The sequence below is a fragment of the Gadus morhua genome, chromosome 13 (assembly GCF_902167405.1).
Source record: "Gadus morhua chromosome 13, gadMor3.0, whole genome shotgun sequence".
Classification (NCBI taxonomy): Eukaryota; Metazoa; Chordata; class Actinopteri; order Gadiformes; family Gadidae; genus Gadus; species Gadus morhua.
Genome location: NC_044060.1, coordinates 9,913,843 through 9,934,519, shown reverse-complemented (window position 1 = coordinate 9,934,519; position 20,677 = coordinate 9,913,843). Strand labels below are relative to the sequence as shown.

Genomic DNA, 20,677 nt, shown 5'->3' with positions numbered 1-20,677 from the left:
CCCCTCGGTTTGAAAGTTAAACTTTAAGTCGTTGGATTCAGTAATTCACTTGAACTACCAGTGTGTTTCTTAAACTCTCCGTCTGATTGCCTATCTCCCTCGTTTTCTCTTGTCTGTCTTTATTCCTGCTTGCCTGGCTCTCTCAGACTGTCTGTATTCCTGCCGACCTGTCCATCTCTGTCTGTCTGTCTGTCTGTCTGTCTGTCTGTCTGTCTGTCTGTCTGTCTGTCTGTCTGTCTGTCTGTCTGTCTGTGTATTTCTACCGGCCGGCTGTTTTTTAAGTGTAGAATAGATGATGACAATGTTTGTGCTCCATCATGTATGCAGAAAAGGGAGAACCAACCTTTTGTCTCAGTGAGGTTTTATTATTATTGTAGAATAATATCATAGTTATATATATATATATCCAGAAATCACTATGAAGAAATCGTTTATTCATATCCACACTACCACCTCACAGCACCAGGCTACAGATCTATTCTACAGTATTAATAACACATTACAATGCAGAATAATAATACAGTATTAATAAAAGAGTATTATTAACACTGCATTAATTATACAGTATATCTTACGATGGATCTTTTACCAAGACTGAAATGTTTTGAATCATGAAAAACCCAGTATAAGAGTATGAAAGGACCCATATGCACAATATAAAGTATTATTTATCGAATCTGAGCCTCGCTATTAAAATATTTTTTATATATTGTGTCTAAAGTATATTCCCATGTCCCAGATTAAAAGCTTGATTACACTTTATTGAATACACTTTAAATCATGAAGGGCAAGTTATTAAAGTATGGCCTTTTACGAGCGCTACATTCTCTAAACTTCCTTAAACTCACGTCCAGGGTGTGGTTGTGTGTGGTTGTGTGTGTGTGGGTGAGTGTTTGTGTGTGTGACAGATGGCGAGAGAAAGAGTGTATTTGTGTGTCTGTGAGAGGAGTGTGGGTGTTTTTGTATGGTGTGTGTATCAATAAGAGGTGTATTTGTATCAGAGAGAGGTGTGTGTGTGTGTGTGTGTGTGTATCAGTGAGTGTGCATGTGTATGTATCAGTGGGAGGAGTATCTTGAGCTGTCTCTGGTCTCAGTGGTTTTGATCAGGATTCTTGATCCAGGAGAACCGCCGTTACTTTGGAAACCATTAGTACTCTTCGAACCTGGAGGAGGAGGGAAGGAGGGGAAAAAAGAGAGGGAAGTTAAACCACCAAAAAACACCAGACTGTGTGTGCAGGGCCGGATTATCCATAAGGGCACTTGGGCCTGTGCACAGGGGCACTAACCATTGAGAACCAGTGGGGCGGCACCACATAAAACAAGCTTAAACGTAAGCTTTTAATATTATTCACTTCAAATTGTTGAAAGACCATACATTACGCTTTTAAGAATATTAATTTCACAAAAATAACAATGATAATAATATTAATAAATAAATTAAGATTGACCACTATCATCAAACGCTCAACTTGACAAATAGGAGACCGCGATTATGTAAAATGTTTGGGATAGCGCATACTGATCAGGTTCAAGGCAACTACTGAGACTTTACAAACGCATGACATAACTTTCGACAATGCAGAATGTGTTTTGGAGTCATGGCGTTCTTATGTGGCATCGCAGAGGGATCAGTGTGAGAAGTACGAATATGCCGTTTGAGATATTGAAGTAGTGACTCGCCAAATGAGGAGGAGACCAAAAGGGTAAAAAAACGAAAATGGATTTTGACATTTTGAATTGAGTGCTGCGCTTTTTGAATTGATAGACAATTTAAATGAGACATTTGAATATATCGTTTACTGATCATATGCCTACATGTATGTAGTCGGAAAAGTTATTAAATTACATTTGAGAAACGGGGGGGGGGGGGGGGGGTGTAGTTGAGGTATAGTGCCTGGGGCACCACATTGTATTAATACGGGCCTGTGTGTGTCTGTCTGTCAGTGTGAGAGTGGGGTGTATGTGTGTATAATACTTACTGTAGTTGGGGACAGACTGGATGTTAAGAATAGACTGTTGTCCAATTCTGTGAGGGAAAATGTTTGTTAAATTAATTAACATGAACAACCCTTTTCCCTTTTCTTTCATGCCTCCTCCTCACCTCTCTTACATTGCTCTATCCTCTCCTCCTCTCATCCTCACTCTTCTCATCTACTCTATCCTCTCCACCTTTCTCACTTCTCCTTTCCTCTGCTCTCTCCTCTGCTCATCCTCCCCTATTTGTCTCCTCATACTCTCATCATCCTCTCCGTATCCTTTCCTAATCCTCCCCTTCTGGCCCCCTCATCCTCTCATATTTTCCTCATCCTCTCCCACCCTCTTCTCATCCTCTCCTCTTCCTCTCCTCCTCCCCTCCTCCACTCTCCTCATGCTCTCCTCACCTGTCCTCTTCTCCTTCCAGTAGTTTCCTGTAGGTGGCGATCTCGATGTCCAAGGCCAGCTTCAGGTTCATCAGGTCCTGGAGAACCACAGGAAGTTCAAGTTTATTTGTGACCACAGTGGTGGGTACTGGGTGTACCTGGTTACGAAATGTATTGTGTGCATTATATATACTACAGCATGGGTACTCTATATACCTGGTACTCTCTGAGCTGGCGGGCCATGTCCTGCTTGGCTCTCTGCAGAGCATCCTCCAGGTCTCGGCTCCGGGCCTTGGCCTCCTTCACCACCAGCTCCCCACGTTCCTCTGCCTCGGTCAGGTCATTCTCCAGGCTCATACGCTGGAACAGATTAAACATCCATGTAATCTACACACACGTCTGCACTCCTCTCTGGATGTTCTTGTGAACGGGGTTGATTATAGGTTGATAGTACCTCCAATACTCGTCTGAGATCCAGCAGTCTATGGAGTAGTAAATATTTTATGTGCATGTGTGTACCTGGGTCTTAACAGCCTCTATCTCTATATGTGTAATATGTGTGTGTGTGTGTGTGTGTATGTGTTTGTACCTGTGTCTTAACACCGGTACAAAGGTACTGGGGCCATGTGTGAATGGGAACAGGGATTGATATTCTGGGTTCTCTGCACTTGATGACTGCCTATAGGCACATAAAGGGCTACATCCGTCTGACGTAAGACGCTTTCAGGGAGAGTGAGCGAACCAATCACAAGGCTCCGCGGAGACACGGTAGCTACTGGGAACTATGTGTGAAAGGTGCTTATGTGTGTGTGTGTGTGTGTGTGTGTGTGTGTGTGTGTGTGTGTGTGTGTGTGTGTGTGTGTGTGTGTGTGTGTGTGTGTGTGTGTGTGTGTGTGTGTGTGTGTCTGTGTGTACCTGGGTCTTAACAGCCTCTATCTCGCTCTGCAGGCGGCTGATCAGTCGGTTGACCTCGGCCAGCTCTGCCTTCGCCACGCGGAGTTCGTCCCCAAACTGACTGGCCTGCGTCGCCATCTGGTCAAACTACGCACAGACACAAAGACAGACACACACAAACACACACAAAAACAGAGACACACACAAACGCAGACACGCACACAGTTTCGACTCAGGATTCAAATCTGCAATAGGGTTTCCGGGACCAGTCCCCCCACTTCAAATTACAGTTTTTCTCAGTCGCTTTGGTACATTTCTCAGATCAGAATTGAAATTTGCTAAACAGTAAGTGCATTTCTCAAAACAATTCATACAAATAGCAAAACACCATGGATTTCATGCAAAAGCCACTCACTTGCTCAAAATCCTTAGTTTGTTTCTCAAAAGTAAATATCTGTCAATGCCTTGCCATCACAATGACAAGTCTTTGTGTCATTGTGTATGGATAAAACAGTCAAATTGCTAAGTCATGTTGTCAATATAACAGTGTACTCTGGAGGGATGTTCTGATGTAAACTATGGCTACATTTTTGAAGACAATTATCGTAAATTGTAAGTTACACCTTAGTGTATGTGGGAGATTGATTGCAAGGGACTGGACAAGATTCACATTTACGCTTTGACTGTTTGTACTGTAATTTGTTGACATACCATTTCATTGCAAGAAATGTGAACTTAGGAAAATCTCCTTAAGGTAAACTGTGCTGCATGCATTGCTGTAGGAATTACAGTGCAGATTTCCTACACCTCCTGATGTTCCTGTCTGTTGGGCCACAAATTCTCAGGCAGCCTCACTCCTCTTCCTCTTCTCTCTGGCTATTGACCCTGTCCAATTCCTTGTCCTTCCATTGTCAGACAATGTGACACTGCGTTGTGCTCCAGCTATATCTATACTTGCCAGTTCAAAGAAATGAGAAAATGCTTTTTTGATGCGCACAAGTGACACAATGATGTGAAGATTGAACAGGTTGTTTTGAGAATTTCAATTCTGATCTGAGAAATGTACCAAAGTGACTGAGAAAAACTGTAATGTACTTGTCTCAACTGGTTTGGTTATACTGGTATCTATCTACCAGTCTGCTGGTTTCTCCAGACCTTGCGCCTCAATCAGTATGTATTTGTATTTATTTACTGGTCTCATACTGATCTTTGCTGAGATTTCCAGACTGTGTTCTTGTACTAGTATTTACGGATTCAGTACTGTTCTATACTGGTTTGGTACTGGTCTCTACTGCTTTCTCCAGAACTTGCTCTTGTACCAGTATCTACTGGTATGTACTTGTTTAGTGCTGGTCTCTACTGCTTTCTTCAGTCCTTGCTCTTGTACCAGTATCTACTGGTATGTACTTGTTTAGTAGTGGTTTCTACTGCTTTCTTCAGACCTTGCTCTTGTACCAGTCCTCAGCCTCCTCGCGGCTGCGGGCGGCGATGTCCTCATACTGGGCCTTGACCTCGGCCACAATCTGCTCCATGTTGAGACTGCGGCTGTTGTCCATCTGAACCACCACCGACGTGTCCTTGATGCTGGCCTGCAGCTCCCGCAGCTCCTGGGAGAGGAGGGAGGAGGCCAAACCAGATTCAGAATAACACTCTGGAGAGGAGAACATTCGACTAGGGAAGGATGAGTATGAGAGAGGAGGAGAGAAGTGTAGCAGAGAAGATGGAAAGAGATGAGAAGGAGAGTCAAGGAGAGAAGAGGAGGAGGATGAGAGCAGTGGGGGTGGAGGTGGAGGGTGAATAAGGAGAACTTGGAGGAATCAGGTCTGACCTCGTCGTAGATGTTCCTCAGGAAGTTGATCTCGTCCGTCAGCGAACCGACCTTATCCTCCAGGTCTGCCTTCACCAGGTAGGCTGAGTCCACGTCCTGCTCACACAAACACACATTATATAAATACATGCACACGCACTATACACACGCGCACACACATTATACACATTGATCTGACCTTCTTGAGGATGACAAAGTCATTTTCCAGATTGTTCCTCTTGTTGATCTCATCCTCGTATCTGAGAGAATGAGACAGAGAGACAGAGAGAGAGCAAAGAGAGTGAGAGACAGAGAAAGAGAGACAAAGAGAGTGCAAAAGAGAGAGAGAGAGATGCAGGAAGAGAGATAAATATATCCAACACCCTCAAATGTTAGGTCCTGCCCCAATATACTGTGGAAATACAAGGGAACCCCTTTTTAACCTTAAGACTTCTGGTCAATAGTATTATCTAAAACCTATGGTGAACCATTCAACCCTAGAGAGCCTTTCTAGCTGTGAAACACAGAATACTCACTTGTGCTTGAAGTCCTCCACAAGGATCTGCATGTTTCTAAGCTCTCCGTCCAGCTTGGTCTTGTCGTTGTTGACCAGGTCCATCTGGCGCCTCAGGCCCCCCATGTAAACCTCAAACAGGGGCTCCACGTTAGAGCGGCCCACCCCCTGGCCCTGCATCAGGTCCAGCTTGGTCTCCAGCATCTTGTTCTGCTGCTCCAAGAAACGCACCTGGAGAGGGTGTAGAGGAGACAGAGAGAAGGTTGGGGGAAGGATTCCCCTAGTTGTTGATTAACAAAAAATTGAATATACAGTATGTTCATAATCATAATAAACAAAATAGGACTTAAATATCAGATATACCCTAAACAGTCTCTCTGCGTATGTGAAAATAACAGTATGTTTGTAAGACAGTAGGCCAATGTAAAGCTATCTGAGTTCGTTCAAAAGGCTAGTGTTGCTAGGCTACAGGTCACCCCACCTGTCTATTGTGAGCTCTGGCACCGAGATAAAGCCACCTTTTCTTTCAGGTCTCCGGGCCGATTATATTACAGCCCAGGAGGACATCAGATAGTGCAGAGAGATCCAATACCCCACCTCCTCCAAATGGGCTTTCAACTTGTAAATTCCACACTCAGATGATCTCTTTTTATTTTGTACAAAGCTCTACTATTTGTTCTGGCTAAGTTTTAAAAACCATGTAGGTACGGTGAGGCCATCTTGCTCAAGGATGACAACAGGTAGACTGCAGACACTGGGGTTTGCACACAAAACATTTCAGCTGGGACTTGAACACCCTTAACACTAGACAAGACTATCCCTCCATGTCAATGGCTTCTGTGTTAGGTTAATACCAGTGCTGCTAGTGATGGGTCAAATGCAGAGATCAAATTTTGTTTAGAAGATCTTGTACTTGAGAAGTACAAGAACAAATAAGGCGTGTTTTTTTTCTGCTTCAGCATCTTCTTGATTTTCTTCTTCTTCTTCTTCTTCTTCTTCTTCTTCTTCTTCTTCTTCTTCTTCTTCTTCTTCTTCTTCTTCGTCTTCTTCTTCTTCTTCTTCTTCCAGTTTTGGTCAACATTCCCAAGTTAATGCACTCTCTTTGGGACTGGGTCTTGTAGACTCTTTTGTCGGAAGCAACTTACAGTGATTCAGAAGCATGTCATTAAGAAGCAGGTAGGGGTGAGGGGGCATCTTGTCTGGGATTGGGTGGATCACACATTTTGGCTGGGAGTTACCTTACCTTAGACTGTCCTTTCGCCCACTCCCACGTTTAACCTTTTACTGTTAAAATCCAGTAAAAACAGCTATTATTGATCACCATGGGGGTCTCGCAAACAACTGTGAAAGCTCAAGATTATTTAATAATTCAAGGTATGTCTGACTATCAAGCGAGACACGTGTGTCCCATTTTGACCCCTTAGGCAAGCTGTTTACTGGGAAGGTGGTGAGGAGACCCTGAGGAGGTTTTTTCAGGTATGGATAGTGTGGAGGGGGCTGTATCTCTGCGGATGTAGCCAACAACAATAGCTCTATTGTAGGAGTGATGCAGACTCTGTGAGAACCACTAATATAGGGTATCGGTGTCTCGTATCAGTGGGCGATCTGCCCAGGTTGGCTCCAAACAGATCATACTCTCCCGGATCCTATATTTATATGGGCTCAAGTAAACTATTAATATTCATTGATAAACACAACATTACAAAAACAGAATGAATGATAACTATATTTTTGGTAAAAAAAAAATCTAAACTCTAAAACAAAAGAGTTATACTAGGCAGCAGTTTGGATCTCTTTATCAAGTTAGAATCATTATAAGTCCGATTTTCATGTCATCCATCTCCCTGGAAGTAATCTCCAGTATAACTAGTTATGAACTACTCCTACTAGTAGTTAGTAGGCTACCTTGGCTATAAAGCGTGTTGAGGATATTGATCATTCATACATTGTATAAATAGTTATCTCTTGAATGACTCTGAGTTGTGAGTTGTCTGGTAATCATCTATGCTCTAGCTAAACTATTTCTCTGGTATCTACTCGAGTATAACAAGTTATCAACTGTAAATCAATAATTTAAGTATGTTTGTGAAGCTAGATTAAGTCCTTCTCTATTATCTCTCGTATAACTAGTTATCTTTGGAAGTTATGTTTCGTGGAACTAGGCTGGTTGGTTGATAATGGGCTACCTTGTCTATGAAGCTGGCGAAGCGGTTGTTGAGGCTCTTGATCTGCTCCTTCTCGTGCGCTCGACTCATGGACAGGTTGGGGTCTATCTCCAGGTTGAGCGGTGCCAGGAGGCTCTTGTTAATTGACAGCGATGCTAGCGGGGAGGCCAGGCAAGAGTGGTGCCCGTTGGTGCCCGCGTACAGCGAGCTGCTGCTCAGAGACATGCCGCTGAAACCGCCCGCTCCCTGGCCACCGTAGCCGCTGAGCCTCCGTTGAACGGCGCTGCCGCTGCGCATCGAGCCGGTGGTGCTGATCCGCTTGGACCGGCTCAGACTCATAATGGTAGTAGGAGAGACCGAGAGATGGAGAGATTAATATATATCGCGTGAGACAGATGCTGCAAGAACAGAATATGGAGTAAGATTTACAAGTGGATGCTAGAAGTGAGAGAAATGACAAATTGAGAGAAGAGACAGGTAGGTAAGCTGTGACGTTTCTCAAGTGACTGCCGAGCCTTTTAAACTCCCCCCGGGAGAGGAGGAGGGATACAGGATGAGAGTGAAAGGCCAGAGGTATCGCGTATCGAGGCTTGGTCCTTCTTTATAACTTTTTCATGGCTAAAGGAGCCTCTAGCGGCTTATTATGCTAATGTAGGTCAGCGGGATCTGCCTTCTGAAAGAGTAATGCGAGACATCCGCAGAATGGACGGAAAGGTAATAGGTTTTCTTTGCCACATTCCCCATCTATTTATTTGCCACAACAAGTCAAACTTCCCATAATAGGTTTGATATTTTTAAACACTATCAGGTTGTATCTGGAAGCACATCAGTTATCACCCACAGGAATTGATAGTAACTAATATGAATGTGAAAGCCTACAAAATACGAAGACGAAGTCAAGAGGCTATTCTTTTCGGCCCTTAAGGGCCAGGAGACAGAGCAACTGTTTTGTATCTAGTTTTCGAGTAATGCACACTACCGTTACAGTGGTGAGAAGAAAGAAAAATAAAACAATTTCCCCTAATGTATTGTGTGTACTTGCTACTTATAAAGAAAAGAACGCTCACACAAAACAATTTACACAACACAATCTTTTTTTCATTTTTAATTTAATATCATTCACGAAAAAAAAACATACAAATCATTTCCTCCAAATTTACACTTGAAAAAGACCGCCAGGTGTCTTTGTTTAAACATGTACTAGTATTTAACAGTTTGTTTCAATCAGGTTTGATTATCCTCCACATAACTGCTCTGGGCAGCTGGGGGGGGGGGGGGGGGGGGGGGGTTCAAATTAGAGGGAGGTTTAAGCTGGTTTGGAACCAGTTTCAAATCCTATTCACAAGATTCTGGAGAACCCAGGGAGAGAAACAGAACCACCAGAACTCGTTTGGTTCTGAAGGATGTGTCTGCAGATTGGTGAGCTATGATGAGAGTCAATCAGAGGGTGGCCACTAGACCCGCAAGGCATTATGAGATAGGTTGGAGTGAAGGTGCAGACGGAATGTTTCAGGACATCACATCTGGTGTGTGTGCGTGTGCGCGTGTGTGTGTGTGTGTACATGTTCGCGTGTGAGTGTATGCATGTGTGTTGTAATATGTGTGTGTGTGTGTGTTTGTGTGTTATGGTGTGTGTCACTGCTTGCTGAGTGTGTTATGAGATGTGTATTGTACTTCATGTGTGTGAGTGAGTGCATCACTGCTCGCTCTGCTGAGTGTCTGTGATGGAGGACACCGCCCCCTGGCCCTTGCTGACATCACTGATACAAGCCCACTGGCCGTCCATAGACTCCTTCCAGAGTGTCACCTGAAAACCAACACATACACACAGAGTATTAGCGTGATATATTGTATTTTACGACATAAGCATATGAGCATTCACTTCATGACAATGTTCCGATCATATTAGCATGTAGGATATTGTCGTGCGTGCGTGCATATATATATTGTACACACCCTGTTATATACACACAGCATATAACAGGGTGTTACTTTTCAGGTGAATCAAGGTTTAGTGCGTTTTCTTGTTTTTGGTCATGGTTTTCAGTTCAGTGCTATACATACAGTATATATTTATAAAGCCAGACTAGGCACTCTCCGCTAGCCATTCTCTGTTTTTATTTCTTCACTATTGTGTGTGTGGTGTGTTACCTTGTTGTCGCCCCCGGAGACGGCGAGGATGTTTCCAGTGATGGACCAGCTGACGTGCCAGACGACGTCAACAAACTTGTGGAGCAGCTTGGGCGTCCAGGTGTTCCCTGTCGGGTCCTCACACGTCCAGATGAACACCCGCCCATCCTGCCGGAGATCAGACCCACGTTGGTCAACCCATCCAAATATCAACCTACCCACATTAAACCCGCTTTCAACCGATATCTAACCATGCAGATTCCCCATTCAATTTCTGAAAAGGTTCAGTTGGTTAAAACATACAGTATGTTGAAAATACGCTTCAAAAAGCAGTACTACAATATCCCGTGTAAGAGCCAAGTCAAAAGGTTGACTCCTCACCTGTGAGCAGCTGGCGATGGTGCTGGTGGGCAGACCAATAGAAGGAGCCCAGCCAACGTCTCTCACCCAATCGCTGTGAGCCTCAAGCTTCTGGTCCTCCTTCCATTGGCCATCTTCCTCCCTGGGGGGGGGGTTCTTATTAAAGATGGTTGTAACGGCTCTGATTAATGTGCGACATTAACCTATGAATAATGTGTAGGATTTTTATATAACATAAACATCGTGACCTACTTCCAGAGTTTGACCAGGTTGTCGCATCCGCCAGAGACAAAGCGCTTGACGTAGTTTGGTTTCTGTCCTGACGGCTGGTCCACTAGACTGCCAGGGACCACAGCTGGAGCCCAGCTAACTGCGTTGCAGCCAATCTGAATAATAAACCACACCCACCAACTCATTAGAATAAAATATAAACACAAACCCATTTCAATTAACCCCAACCACTGACTAAGACACCAAAAATAGAACCTCTTATTTTCTTATACAGAATAATTTTTAAACATAATTGAACTGTTCGACTGAGACCGAGAGAGAAAGAGAGACACTGACTGTGTGTGCATTGCTGATCTTCTTCACGTCCCACTGCTGTTCTCCAGTGAAGGTGAGCAGAGAGATGGCGCCGTCAGAGCTCCCACAAGCCAGGATCAGACCAAAGTCATATGGTCCCCAGCACACCGAGTTCACTGTAGACACACATGCACACTCAATTATCTAATTGGAACCAAAGAAATGATACATCGTAAAGTCTGACCAATTATTGAGGAACACAGCAAGCCAGATAGATGGTCAGTCAAACAGTAATACAGATTGGTCAGTCAGACCTACAGCTCCCCACCTGAGGACTCGTGTCCTGTGTATTCGTACATCTTGTCCCAGGAGCCGTTCTCCTCCTTCCAGACGATGACCTTGCGGTCGTACGAGCAAGAGGCCAGGATGTTACCGTACATGGGATGGGCCCATGCCACCTGCCACACAGGACCCTCGTGGCTGAGAGGAGAGGTAAGAAGGCAGAGATGGAGGGAGGGGGAGAGAGGTGGATACAAAGGGAGTGTGTGGGGGGGAATAGATGGAGAGGGATAGCCGGAAAGACGAATGGAGAGAGGAATTCAAATTTTTGTTAACACTAAAAACATTCAGCAGAAGGGTTTACCAGCAACCAAATAATAGTATGCGTCTCACCCCCTCAGGTCTGCTACCAATATCTGCCCTCCATTCCTGACATCAAAGATCTTGACGGTGCGGTCGGATGAGCAGGTGGCCAGTCGCGTGCCATAGTAGTCCATCTGGGCATCGTGCTGACCGAAAAAAAATTCACATCAACTACTTGGAGAACATCAACCAACCAAGAACATCTCACGACGTTCACTCTCACTATCTAGGAGACACTTGGTTGAGTTGTAAATACAGAGTCCATGAATTTGGAAAGCTCTTTGCAATATTATCTCCCTCTACTGGAACTTTTTGCACTAGCAGAAAAAACCTTTACCCACATACACATACTTTTGATTCCTAGAGCTACTCTGAGGTTGGTCCAATTGCTTGTAGAAACCTCAACTTTCTACTGAATGGTTTGCTTGTTCTAAGCCCAGGTCATTTACTATGGATTCAAACAAGCCATGATTGCAATAAGATTGCAAAATTTGAAAGGTTAAAGTGGTTTGTGAATAAAGGTGGGATAGCCATTTACATTCTCTCAAATAACTATTCCAAGCTTCATGTCAATGCATTAAGCATATCAAGATACCGTTGTATCTACATATTTGATGAACCATATAGGTGCATGGCGTGTCCTGTATATTGAATATAGATATTGGCAGATTTATCTAAGATTAATAGCGACAGTTAGCTTCTCAGTGATACGATAACAAACAGAAACTTACAATCATGTCCTCATGCGAGGTATCCACTGTGTTGATAACGGAGACCTGCATTACGGTGGGAAAACAACATTGATGTCATTTATATAGAAAATTATTGCTTTGATTGACTTGCTGAAGTTGTCTATAGCCATTATGCTAACAATAAGTAGCAAGGGTTTAGGGAGACAACAAATTACACAACATTCAAAGCAGAAAGGACATCCATTCAATGTATTTGTGTGTGTTTTAACACAAACCCGCATCTCTATCTATCTTACCATGATTGCTGTGGTGAATATTAAACCATAGATTAGGTTGATTCCCAGTGAATAAACCCGACAGGGATATTTCGACGTGGCAACAAGTTCAGAAGGCGCTTCCCGTTTCGTACGTCATCACGTCGAACCGCCGGAAACGTTAGACTCGGACCAAAGGTTCCGCACAATGAGAACTTGTTGTGGAAATTTGCCATTTGAGGTCTTGAGTAAAACGATATTCCAAATTGGATGGACAACACATACACACGCATGTCCATATAAAAAATGAATGACCTGAGGGGTATTCCATCAAAGTCGTTGACGAAGGCGGGGCTTAGTTGATTAAGCCCGGTTAGAACTAACGCCAACTTCCTCCACTTGGGGCTTAGGCCATTCCATCAACACAATTCAGCCGCGCTTTGTTAAGGTTAATTCAAACCAGGCTAACGTTATCGTGTATTACGTGCGCTAACGAGATAAATAACCATTCCAGGACCTTGAGTGTCGATCCATGGATAAAAGGTCCGAAAAGGCACGAGCGGGATTCTTTTCCAGCGGCGAACAGAAGCTGCTTATCGAGGTCTACGAGGACTACAAGCACATAATAACACAAAAAGGGAACACGATCATCATTAATAAAAACAGGGATGCCGCCTGGCAAGTAATCGCCGATAGGTTGAATGCGTAAGTAGTATTAAGCGTATCATATTTTAATTAAATATATTGACCATAGTATTGTGATAAGGCAGATTGTCTCGAGGTAACCTGTCAGACCTGAACCCAGGTCGTCCGGGGTTCAATCCCCACGCTATTAGTAATAAAGAAAGGATTACTGGACAATTCAACGAACTTTTCATGCCATGTATTTTCCATTTCTTTGAAAAGAGAGGCATAGTAAATGCAGCCAGAAAAAAATATCTAAATTGACTAACCATAGTATTTATCTCAACAGAAGTGGTCTCGGCAACGACAAAAGAACATGGATACAGGTTAAAACCAAACATAAAAACATATTGCAGAGTGGTAAGTAGCCTACATTGGAATAGACTAGAGTATACTACATTGTTATAGAGGAAATTGTTAAAATTGTTGTTAATCTTGAGTTTGCTATTATAGCAACAAAGAAGAAAAGTGACAGCCTTAAGACAGGTGGGGGGAATCCACCAAAGGGCCTCACTCCAGCCGAGGACCTGGCTTTGGCCCTCAACCGGGGAAGACCATTAAAACAAGGTAGGCTATGGCTGACGGCATGCTTAGCCTACCAACTGTCATTCAGTTGGTTTTATTTTAATTGAATGATTTTCTTGTTCCTGATGACACCGTAGAATTGGTGGATCCTCCACAGGAGGATGTATTTGGCCAACAAGAAGTGAGTATTTAGTTTGTTCCTTAACCTGCACATTTTTTCCATTCAGGTTTACTAATTGTTGTTCTTGCAGGTTGAACAAATGTTCACATTGGATGAACCAGATGAGGAGGCCTCGTCTGCTGTCACCGATGTATCAGATGTAAGTGGGAAAATGTATAGTCTTTTTGGCATTTTTACATTCTCAAATGTCTGTAATAAGAACAACCACCTTCTGTAGAGCATCCCTGAGACGAGACGAGCAGCAGGACAAAATGAAGTGAGTAACTATACAACTATACACATTGGTACCACAGAACATTTGTACAAGCTATTCTGACCTATTTGTTTCACAGGATGTCAAGGCCATTTACAAAAGGCACCTCCTGCTTGATATCGAGTATAAGCGACTGAAAATGCGCAAAGTTCAACTTGAAATCAAGAAGCTGGAAAAGGAAGTAAGTACAAATTCAAACACTGCACAGGTTCTTGTGTTTGGAATGTATTTAATTTATATTTTATTCCCACAGCTCCGGGAGGATTACTAAATAAAAAATGCATTCAATGAAAACAAATGTGGTCCTTTTTTTGTGCTCCTGGGGAAATCGTAAGACATATTTATTATATAAAAAGTCAATTATGACATTCTCAGGACGCGAACTCGGGCCGGCCGCACCACAACACCGCAGCGCTGGGCCACTCACGCAACTGATGGTTCCCGACGGCGGTAGAATACATGTAATGGCAAGTAAGTGAGTCACTCACCTATTTAAGTGATGAATGATGAACACTATTATGGAAACACGCCATCAGCGGCACATGTTGTTAACAAAATCGTATTACACAGATTGTAATGGATAGTGAAACAACGTTATAGAAAAACGTTTTCCCGCTGCCCCGGCCCTAGTCCTGCTGCGTTAAATTGGCCAACTGTTCCTCTGAGAGGCTGCTAGAGCTCCTGGTTGCTGGACCTGTGGGGGAGGCTTCGTCTGGGGGGCGGGGGGCTGCCTTTAGAACAGGGTATTCAGCGTCCTTGGGGGTCACAACGACACAGCGCTCATCCGAGTTCGCTTTGAAGGCAACAGTTGAGAAGTGAAGAGAGGTGGAGGGGTGGGTTGCGGTGACGCAGATCGAAGAGAAGAAGATGGGCTCAAGAGGGCGCCGTTGTATCTCCTCATAGATATTAACTTCCTGGGTGGGGAGGTTAAGAAGGAAAAATAAGGCACACAGACACACCGACACAGACAAAACACACATCGACACAGACAATACACACACCCACAAAACACCCCCACACACACAGAAAAAACACACACACACAGTTAAAACACACACACGCAGACAAAACACACACAGACAAAACACACACTCTGACAAAACACGTACATACATACATACCCCTAGTTTCTGTCCTTCCCTTGGGTTTCTAGATGAAAGGCCTTGAAATAAACAAGATGATTGGTTCTTGAATCAATTATTAACTTAATTTAGTGTTGTGCGGTGTAGTCTGGTGTGGTCAAGTAGCCTAGTGTGTGTGTGTGTGTGTGTGTGTGTGTGTGTGTGTGTGTGTGTGTGTGTGTGTGTGTGCGCTTACATTTCCATGTGCCTAGACTAACTAGCATCACCATCAGCACCCCAGCAGCCACCCCCCTCACTATGGAAACCGGCAGAGACAGCCCATCCTCGGAGATGATTGTGCCTGTGCCTGTGAATACAAATCCACAGTGTTAGCATGGGCTAAACTCTGCACCATTACCGTAAGCCTAACTTTCGATACAAAACCAAATGAATCATGTTATTAAGTCTGTTCACCAGTGAATCAAAGAAAAATTACTGCACACTTTGTCTATAACAGATTTACGTATTTTTCTCTTGCAAAAAGAAGGTATTTTTCTCTTGCAAAAATAAGGTATTTTTCTCTTGCAAAAACCACTTCCCCTTTGCTCTGAAACCATCCGACCACAACGTCCCTGTGTTCAGCCCACATAGACGTGAAAGAAACTATATGTACTAATCTTCTGATCTATACTAACCTTTACATAATCCGACTAACCTGTGCTTACATACCTACTAACATTCTCACTAACCTATGCAACTGCTGTCCTATGTTCTCCTGTACTATGGAACGTGTAACTGGTTCTGTTCTGGCCTGATACTCTAACCCTAAACCCTGAACACCCTAAACCCTAGGTGCCATGCCGTAATTCCGACATCTCATTGTTCCGACGTCTCAATGGTCCGAAATATTTCCCATTAGATCGACATGCCACTATGCCGACGGTTCAATGTTCCGAAAACGGAACCCATTCGTCCAAAGGTCCGTTTGTCAAGACTTTTCAAAAAGGAGGCGCATTAGGCCGACGTTTCAATTCATGTTATCTTTAGTAGCTTTAGGGCCTATATGTGTTGTTTACTGTGTTTGCAGTGGGCTTTTTTATCCTAAATAATTTCGCTGGTATTGATTTTGTCAAACTTATACCTCATACCGTGTATTTAGTAAAGTGTGTGTGTGTGTGTGTGTGTGTGTGTGTGTGTGTGTGTGTGTGTGTGTGTGTGTGTGTGTGTGTGTGTGTGTGTGTGTGTGTGTGTGTGTGTGTGTGTGTGTGTGTGTGTGTGTGTGAGTTCGTGCCCGTGTTGAGAATTAGACCTACGCTCTCTGTCCATGGGGCTGAAACACTGTGTTGAAATGAAGTGAAGCGTTGTCACTTTGCTCTCCAATATTCATCGTGAACGTGATATGTAAGAGAGAGAGTGGGAGAGAGCGAGAGAGACCGAGAGTGCGAGCGAGGTATAAAACTCTTTATATGTAGGCCTATTCGGCATATTGAACCGTCGGCATAATGTGCCTCCTTTTTGAAAAGTCGGACAAACGGACCAATGGGTTCCGTTTTCGGAACATTGAACCGTCGGCATAGTGGCATGTCGATCTAATGGGAAATATTTCGGACCATTGAGACGTCGGAACAATGAGGTGTCGGAATTACGGGCAGGCCCCAAACCCTAACCACAACACATCCCCACCCTGGTCCTGGACAGAAGGAGGGAACCAAACTGGTCCCGTCGCGACCCAGTGATGGTGACTCACCGAAGGTCAGATTTAATTTGCTGTGGATATTAAAGGTTCCATCAGAATTCTTGGAGTAGCACCAGAATGGCACCAGCCGGTCCTGCTCTATCAGGGACTTGATAGTTATGGTGAGGGTGTGGTTGTTCGTTGCGTCTTCCATGTGATACCTTCCGTTTGTGGGTCGCGAGGTGTTCAACATTTGCTGACAATATTGCAGTGGACCCCTACAGATACGCTTGACCCCCGAAGAGCCAGAGTAGTTACACTTGAAGGTTAGACTTCGACCAACCTCCGAGGTCTGGTTTTCCACTGGGACATCTGCCAGTGGGAGGACATGAGAAGACAGACCCATTGGTAAGTCTAGATTAGTCACTAAAGATCGCATGACACATATCACAAGAATAGTTGCTAAACCAGGTGTCTCCGCTCTCTAACAAGTAAACATGTTCTCTGATTGGATGGTTTCATTTCCACCTCTCCACCGTGATAGCCAGTGTGAGCATGCATCACCAGTAGGGTGCTACCATTGGTAGTGGAAGATTTGTCCCCATAAAACCCTCAGAAGTTTGAGTGCCTTGAAAATCCCTCTGTAGATGCATCACATTAATATCATTACATATACACCCCCTTCTGTCTGATTTAAATTGTAGGTGAATTAACACTCACTTTGTATCGATACTTTTTGGATCAGGACGATGTTGCTTGAGTGGTTGAACCCACACCAGTAAATTCCATAGTCCTTGTTTGTGCGGAACTTGATCGACATGGTCTTTGATAATATTTCTTTACATTGAAATTTACCTTCTTCTTTGCAAAAGTATTTGTCGTATTTGTCGAATGCACCAGGATAGTCACATGGTACAGAGACTTCCTCTCCTTGACCAGGACAAAGAGTGATTGGTCCTGGGCACTCTGTGAATAAAGTTTCATTTTGAACACACGTTGTCCTTGGGGGATATGCCAGGATTTGAATCAGTGCTTGCAAACCATTTCGGGCCTGTAGTCCCATTTGTATGTCCATAACTGACCCCATCAACACCTCGCCTCTCTGTTTGTTTATAGCGTGAGCTTATGAGACCTCTCAGACCTTTTTGGTTTGTCAAAAAGCAAATATCTATAGTGTTTTGCATATCAGACTTCCCGACCCACAGGTTGGGAAACACAGATTGAAATGCACTGCTACAGTCAGCATAGATGTACACCAGAATACAAGCATACGGTTAAATAAATGACTAGGAACCATATCTTAAACACAAATATTTATACACATGTATCATGAATTCATAAAGCAGAAGGTAGGGTGTACGATATTCACGCCATAAGAACTTGACTGGCATATCTTGTTCCTTGTGTAACTGTTTCACATTAAGATCCACGATTGAAAACAGAACATCTCTTACCGTCTTTTAATTCGAGCTCTAGGCTACTCAACGAAAAGCAAGTCGAGTCTCCTTTCTCTAGTCCAACAATTTTGACCATCCCGTTTTCCTCTGTAAGGAGCCTTTTGGTAGTATTTCTGTCACAGGTCAGGTTCAAATGCTCAGGCTTGTTAAAGAACACACTTCCTCCCTTGCATCCATCGACCTTCAGCAGAGAACCTGTCACACACATCATTGCGGTTATAAGGTTATTGTTATCTGATCATTTATTAACTGTTAAATGTTAATGAAAGTTTACAGAATAAGCTTTTCTTGTAAGTTATTCAAATGTTGTTGCAGTTTGAAATTCTACTGCTTGCCCTTGCTTAAACCGGCTCTGCATTGTCTGGCACGGTAAAATGCCTGCTGCTAAGCAAGGTTTCAGCTCACTCACAAAGCCAGTGGGACAGCACATGCTCCAATAAACCAAATACTTTGCTGTCAAGGGTGTGTAACAAGAAATGCCGTTCCATCACCTGTGGGCATGCGGAGGAGAAGGAGAAGCAAGAGGCTCCTCATCTCGCTGGTCCAGCTCTACAGCTCCTAGACTCTGGAGGGGAGCTCCAGAGAAATGAAAGACAAATTTCACCAAAAAAACGTATTCAATACTACGGTACAAATAATAATTTTAATTATTGCTAAATTCTAGAGTGCAAATAATCATTTAAATACTTACTGTCATAAAAATAATCCTTTACGTTCTCAATAAATACTTAAGTAGGGAATAATCAAATTTTGTCCACACCTTTGTGTTACGAGTAGTAGAAGAAGTGATTATTACATCTGTGCTTCCCTCTCTTTTTCTCTTTTTCTCTCTCTCTCTCTCTCTCTCTCTCTCTCTCTCTCTCTCTCTCTCTCTCTCTCTCTCTCTCTCTCTCTCTCTCTCTCTCTCTCTCTCACACACTCACTCACTCACTCACTCACTCACTGACTCACTCACTCACTCACTCTTCCACCACCACCAGCACTGAGTCTGACCTTTTTCTCTGCCCTAGCTTGTGTATTAGCTACCATAACCTATTTGTTAGCTGCCTTGACTTATTTACCTGTTGAATACAAGTCTTAGCTCACTGTGTTGAAGTTGTGTGATGATTGGCTGATGATAAACAGTTGGGTTTGAATTTTAATTGGAGCAGAAGTGTACGGCCGAACAGGAAGTGAAACCAAACGTTCTGCCTCCAAGCAGCAAACATTGCATCGGGCTTTATCAGACATGCTGCTACGCCTTCAACGGAAGTAACCTATATTACTCAAAAGAAACACAGATCACAATCCCTCTCAGATTGTAATCTCATACTGTCTCAACTAACTGAGAACAACAAAGTAATACTTCTTATAATAAAACATCACCAATAAGCTCAGAGAAAAAGCATATTTAAAGCCATATTGCTGCCTAGAGTGTGCCTCCCTCTCTACCACTGCCTATATGCACACATTCACAGCATCGGTATCCACGTGTTCTCTGTTGTGAGATGAGAACACTTTGGATGGACCAGACTGCCAGACGTTTCTCATCGGGAGGATGGTGATGTAGACTGTAGAGGGAGTGGCGTTGTAGGAGGGTGGGGTGGTGATGTAGGAGGGTGAAGGTGAGTGGGAATAGTGTAGGATGGCAGTGGTGTAGTGGGTGGAGTTGTAGAAGGGTGGTGGTTCAGTGGGGTGGTAGTGTAGGGGGCTAAGTGGGGTGGTGTATGAGGTGGGGATGGGGTAGAAGGGTAGGGGGTGATGCAGGAGGGGGAGGAGGGATGGTGGTGGTGTTGAAGGGTGGGGATTGATGTATGAGGGTGGTGGTGTAGAAGAGTTGGGGGATATGTAGGAGGGGTGGTGGTGTAGAAGAGTTGGGGGTTATGTAAGAGGGTGCTGGTGTAGCAGGGATGGTGAAGTGGGTGGTTGTGTAGAAGGGCGTTGGGTGTGTATTAGGGTGGTGGTGTAGTGGGAATGGTGTAGGAGTGTGGTGGTGTAGAGGCGTGCAGGGACGAGGTTTTGGGGAGTGTAAGTGTTGATGCAGAACATGGTGGAGATATCATCGGCAACCTCCACCAAGTTCCCCTCATCACTGTCAGAAACTCCCTGTCTGATTGCCTTGCCTAATTGGTCCATGGCAGCTTCTTCTACTCTCTGATTGGACCATGTGCACCATTTTTTTCTTTTTTTTAACAGCTGTTTAATCCGACCCTACTGTGTTATCATGTTTCTCAGAGACGGAAGGAGAATGCAGTAGATAGCTCCATGTAAACACTGCTGTGTTAATGGTGGGAATAGGCTCTGATCCCTTGATGCCAGCGTCTTCTCTGAGATAAACCATGTTCTGTAGTGGACTCTGCGATCTGTCAGTCCTCCCTGCTGCCAGAAACCGGAATCTCAGGACTCATTACAAAGCACATACGGGAAACGGTGGATTTCAGTAAAATCAAATGGTGCCTCCATATTTTCGGGAAAATTATATTTTCCATATGGTCAGCAGTTTGATTACATCTATGTTC

General features: G+C 43.8%; 4 protein-coding genes across 11 annotated transcripts; 1 reads left to right on the top strand and 3 right to left on the bottom strand.

Annotated features, from left to right (window-relative positions):
* Positions 1-344: 344 nt before the first annotated feature.
* si:dkey-222f2.1 (intermediate filament protein ON3) lies at positions 345-8,277 on the bottom strand. Its single transcript, XM_030373964.1, has 10 exons — positions 7,762-8,277; positions 5,598-5,806; positions 5,261-5,321; positions 5,083-5,178; positions 4,697-4,861; positions 3,276-3,401; positions 2,577-2,720; positions 2,382-2,458; positions 1,980-2,026; positions 345-1,163 (listed from the first exon to the last, which is right to left on the bottom strand). Exons 1-10 carry the CDS (start codon positions 8,077-8,079, stop codon positions 1,057-1,059), a joined length of 1,350 nt encoding a protein of 449 aa, XP_030229824.1. The 5' UTR covers positions 8,080-8,277; the 3' UTR covers positions 345-1,056.
* A 1,024-nt stretch (positions 8,278-9,301) lies between these two features.
* LOC115556722 (protein SEC13 homolog) lies at positions 9,302-12,529 on the bottom strand. The gene is made up of 9 exons (XM_030373981.1): positions 12,386-12,529; positions 12,129-12,173; positions 11,428-11,543; positions 11,084-11,235; positions 10,798-10,931; positions 10,483-10,616; positions 10,252-10,372; positions 9,892-10,038; positions 9,302-9,547 (listed from the first exon to the last, which is right to left on the bottom strand). The coding sequence occupies exons 1-9, from the start codon at positions 12,386-12,388 to the stop codon at positions 9,437-9,439; spliced, it is 963 nt and encodes a 320-aa protein (XP_030229841.1). The 5' UTR covers positions 12,389-12,529; the 3' UTR covers positions 9,302-9,436.
* A 39-nt stretch (positions 12,530-12,568) lies between these two features.
* LOC115556727 (uncharacterized) lies at positions 12,569-14,467 on the top strand. Of its 2 annotated transcripts, none has more exons than XM_030373986.1 (8): positions 12,569-13,048; positions 13,317-13,387; positions 13,481-13,594; positions 13,690-13,733; positions 13,804-13,872; positions 13,951-13,989; positions 14,066-14,167; positions 14,362-14,467. In XM_030373986.1, exons 1-8 carry the CDS (start codon positions 12,876-12,878, stop codon positions 14,419-14,421), a joined length of 672 nt encoding a protein of 223 aa, XP_030229846.1. In that variant the 5' UTR covers positions 12,569-12,875; the 3' UTR covers positions 14,422-14,467. The 2 variants fall into 2 exon arrangements, with proteins under 2 accessions (XP_030229846.1, XP_030229847.1); XM_030373987.1 differs by lacking the exon at positions 14,362-14,467 and adding an exon at positions 14,240-14,280.
* Positions 14,199-19,339, bottom strand: LOC115556721 (uncharacterized). Of its 7 annotated transcripts, none has more exons than XM_030373978.1 (8): positions 19,241-19,339; positions 18,671-18,755; positions 18,177-18,374; positions 17,443-17,688; positions 16,795-17,094; positions 15,304-15,414; positions 15,108-15,148; positions 14,199-14,900 (listed from the first exon to the last, which is right to left on the bottom strand). In XM_030373978.1, the coding sequence occupies exons 2-8, from the start codon at positions 18,711-18,713 to the stop codon at positions 14,613-14,615; spliced, it is 1,227 nt and encodes a 408-aa protein (XP_030229838.1). In that variant the 5' UTR covers positions 18,714-18,755; positions 19,241-19,339; the 3' UTR covers positions 14,199-14,612. The 7 variants fall into 7 exon arrangements, with proteins under 7 accessions (XP_030229838.1, XP_030229833.1, XP_030229839.1 ...); XM_030373973.1 differs by lacking the exon at positions 19,241-19,339 and adding an exon at positions 18,871-19,083; XM_030373979.1 differs by lacking the exon at positions 19,241-19,339 and adding an exon at positions 18,871-19,083 and having other exon boundaries at positions 17,578-17,688.
* Between the last annotated feature and the right edge of the window lie 1,338 nt (positions 19,340-20,677).

Bases quoted from the DNA above. Each gene is read 5' to 3' on its own strand.
- si:dkey-222f2.1 (XM_030373964.1), bottom strand. From the start codon at position 8,079: ATGAGTCTGAGCCGGTCCAAGCGGATCAGCACCACCGGCTCGATGCGC. The intron at 4,862-5,082 runs GTCAGACCTGAT...CTCCTCTCCCAG, and splicing joins TGAGGAACATCTACGACGAG to GAGCTGCGGGAGCTGCAGGC. The intron at 2,027-2,381 runs GTGAGGAGAGCA...TTTCCCTCACAG, and splicing joins CTGGAAGGAGAAGAGGACAG to AATTGGACAACAGTCTATTC.
- LOC115556722 (XM_030373981.1), bottom strand. The intron at 10,373-10,482 runs GTAGGTCACGAT...CCCCCCCCCCAG, and splicing joins AACCTGGTCAAACTCTGGAA to GGAGGAAGATGGCCAATGGA. The intron at 10,039-10,251 runs GTGAGGAGTCAA...GATCTCCGGCAG, and splicing joins CCATCGCCAGCTGCTCACAG to GATGGGCGGGTGTTCATCTG.
- LOC115556727 (XM_030373986.1), top strand. From the start codon at position 12,876: ATGGATAAAAGGTCCGAAAAGGCACGAGCGGGATTCTTTTCCAGCGGC. The intron at 13,049-13,316 runs GTAAGTAGTATT...TTATCTCAACAG, and splicing joins ATCGCCGATAGGTTGAATGC to AAGTGGTCTCGGCAACGACA. The intron at 13,990-14,065 runs GTGAGTAACTAT...TTTGTTTCACAG, and splicing joins GAGCAGCAGGACAAAATGAA to GATGTCAAGGCCATTTACAA.
- LOC115556721 (XM_030373978.1), bottom strand. From the start codon at position 18,713: ATGAGGAGCCTCTTGCTTCTCCTTCTCCTCCGCATGCCCACAG. The intron at 17,689-18,176 runs GTAAGAGATGTT...CTTTATTCACAG, and splicing joins AGAGCTCGAATTAAAAGACG to AGTGCCCAGGACCAATCACT. The intron at 17,095-17,442 runs GTGAGTGTTAAT...TCCCACTGGCAG, and splicing joins CCAAAAAGTATCGATACAAA to ATGTCCCAGTGGAAAACCAG.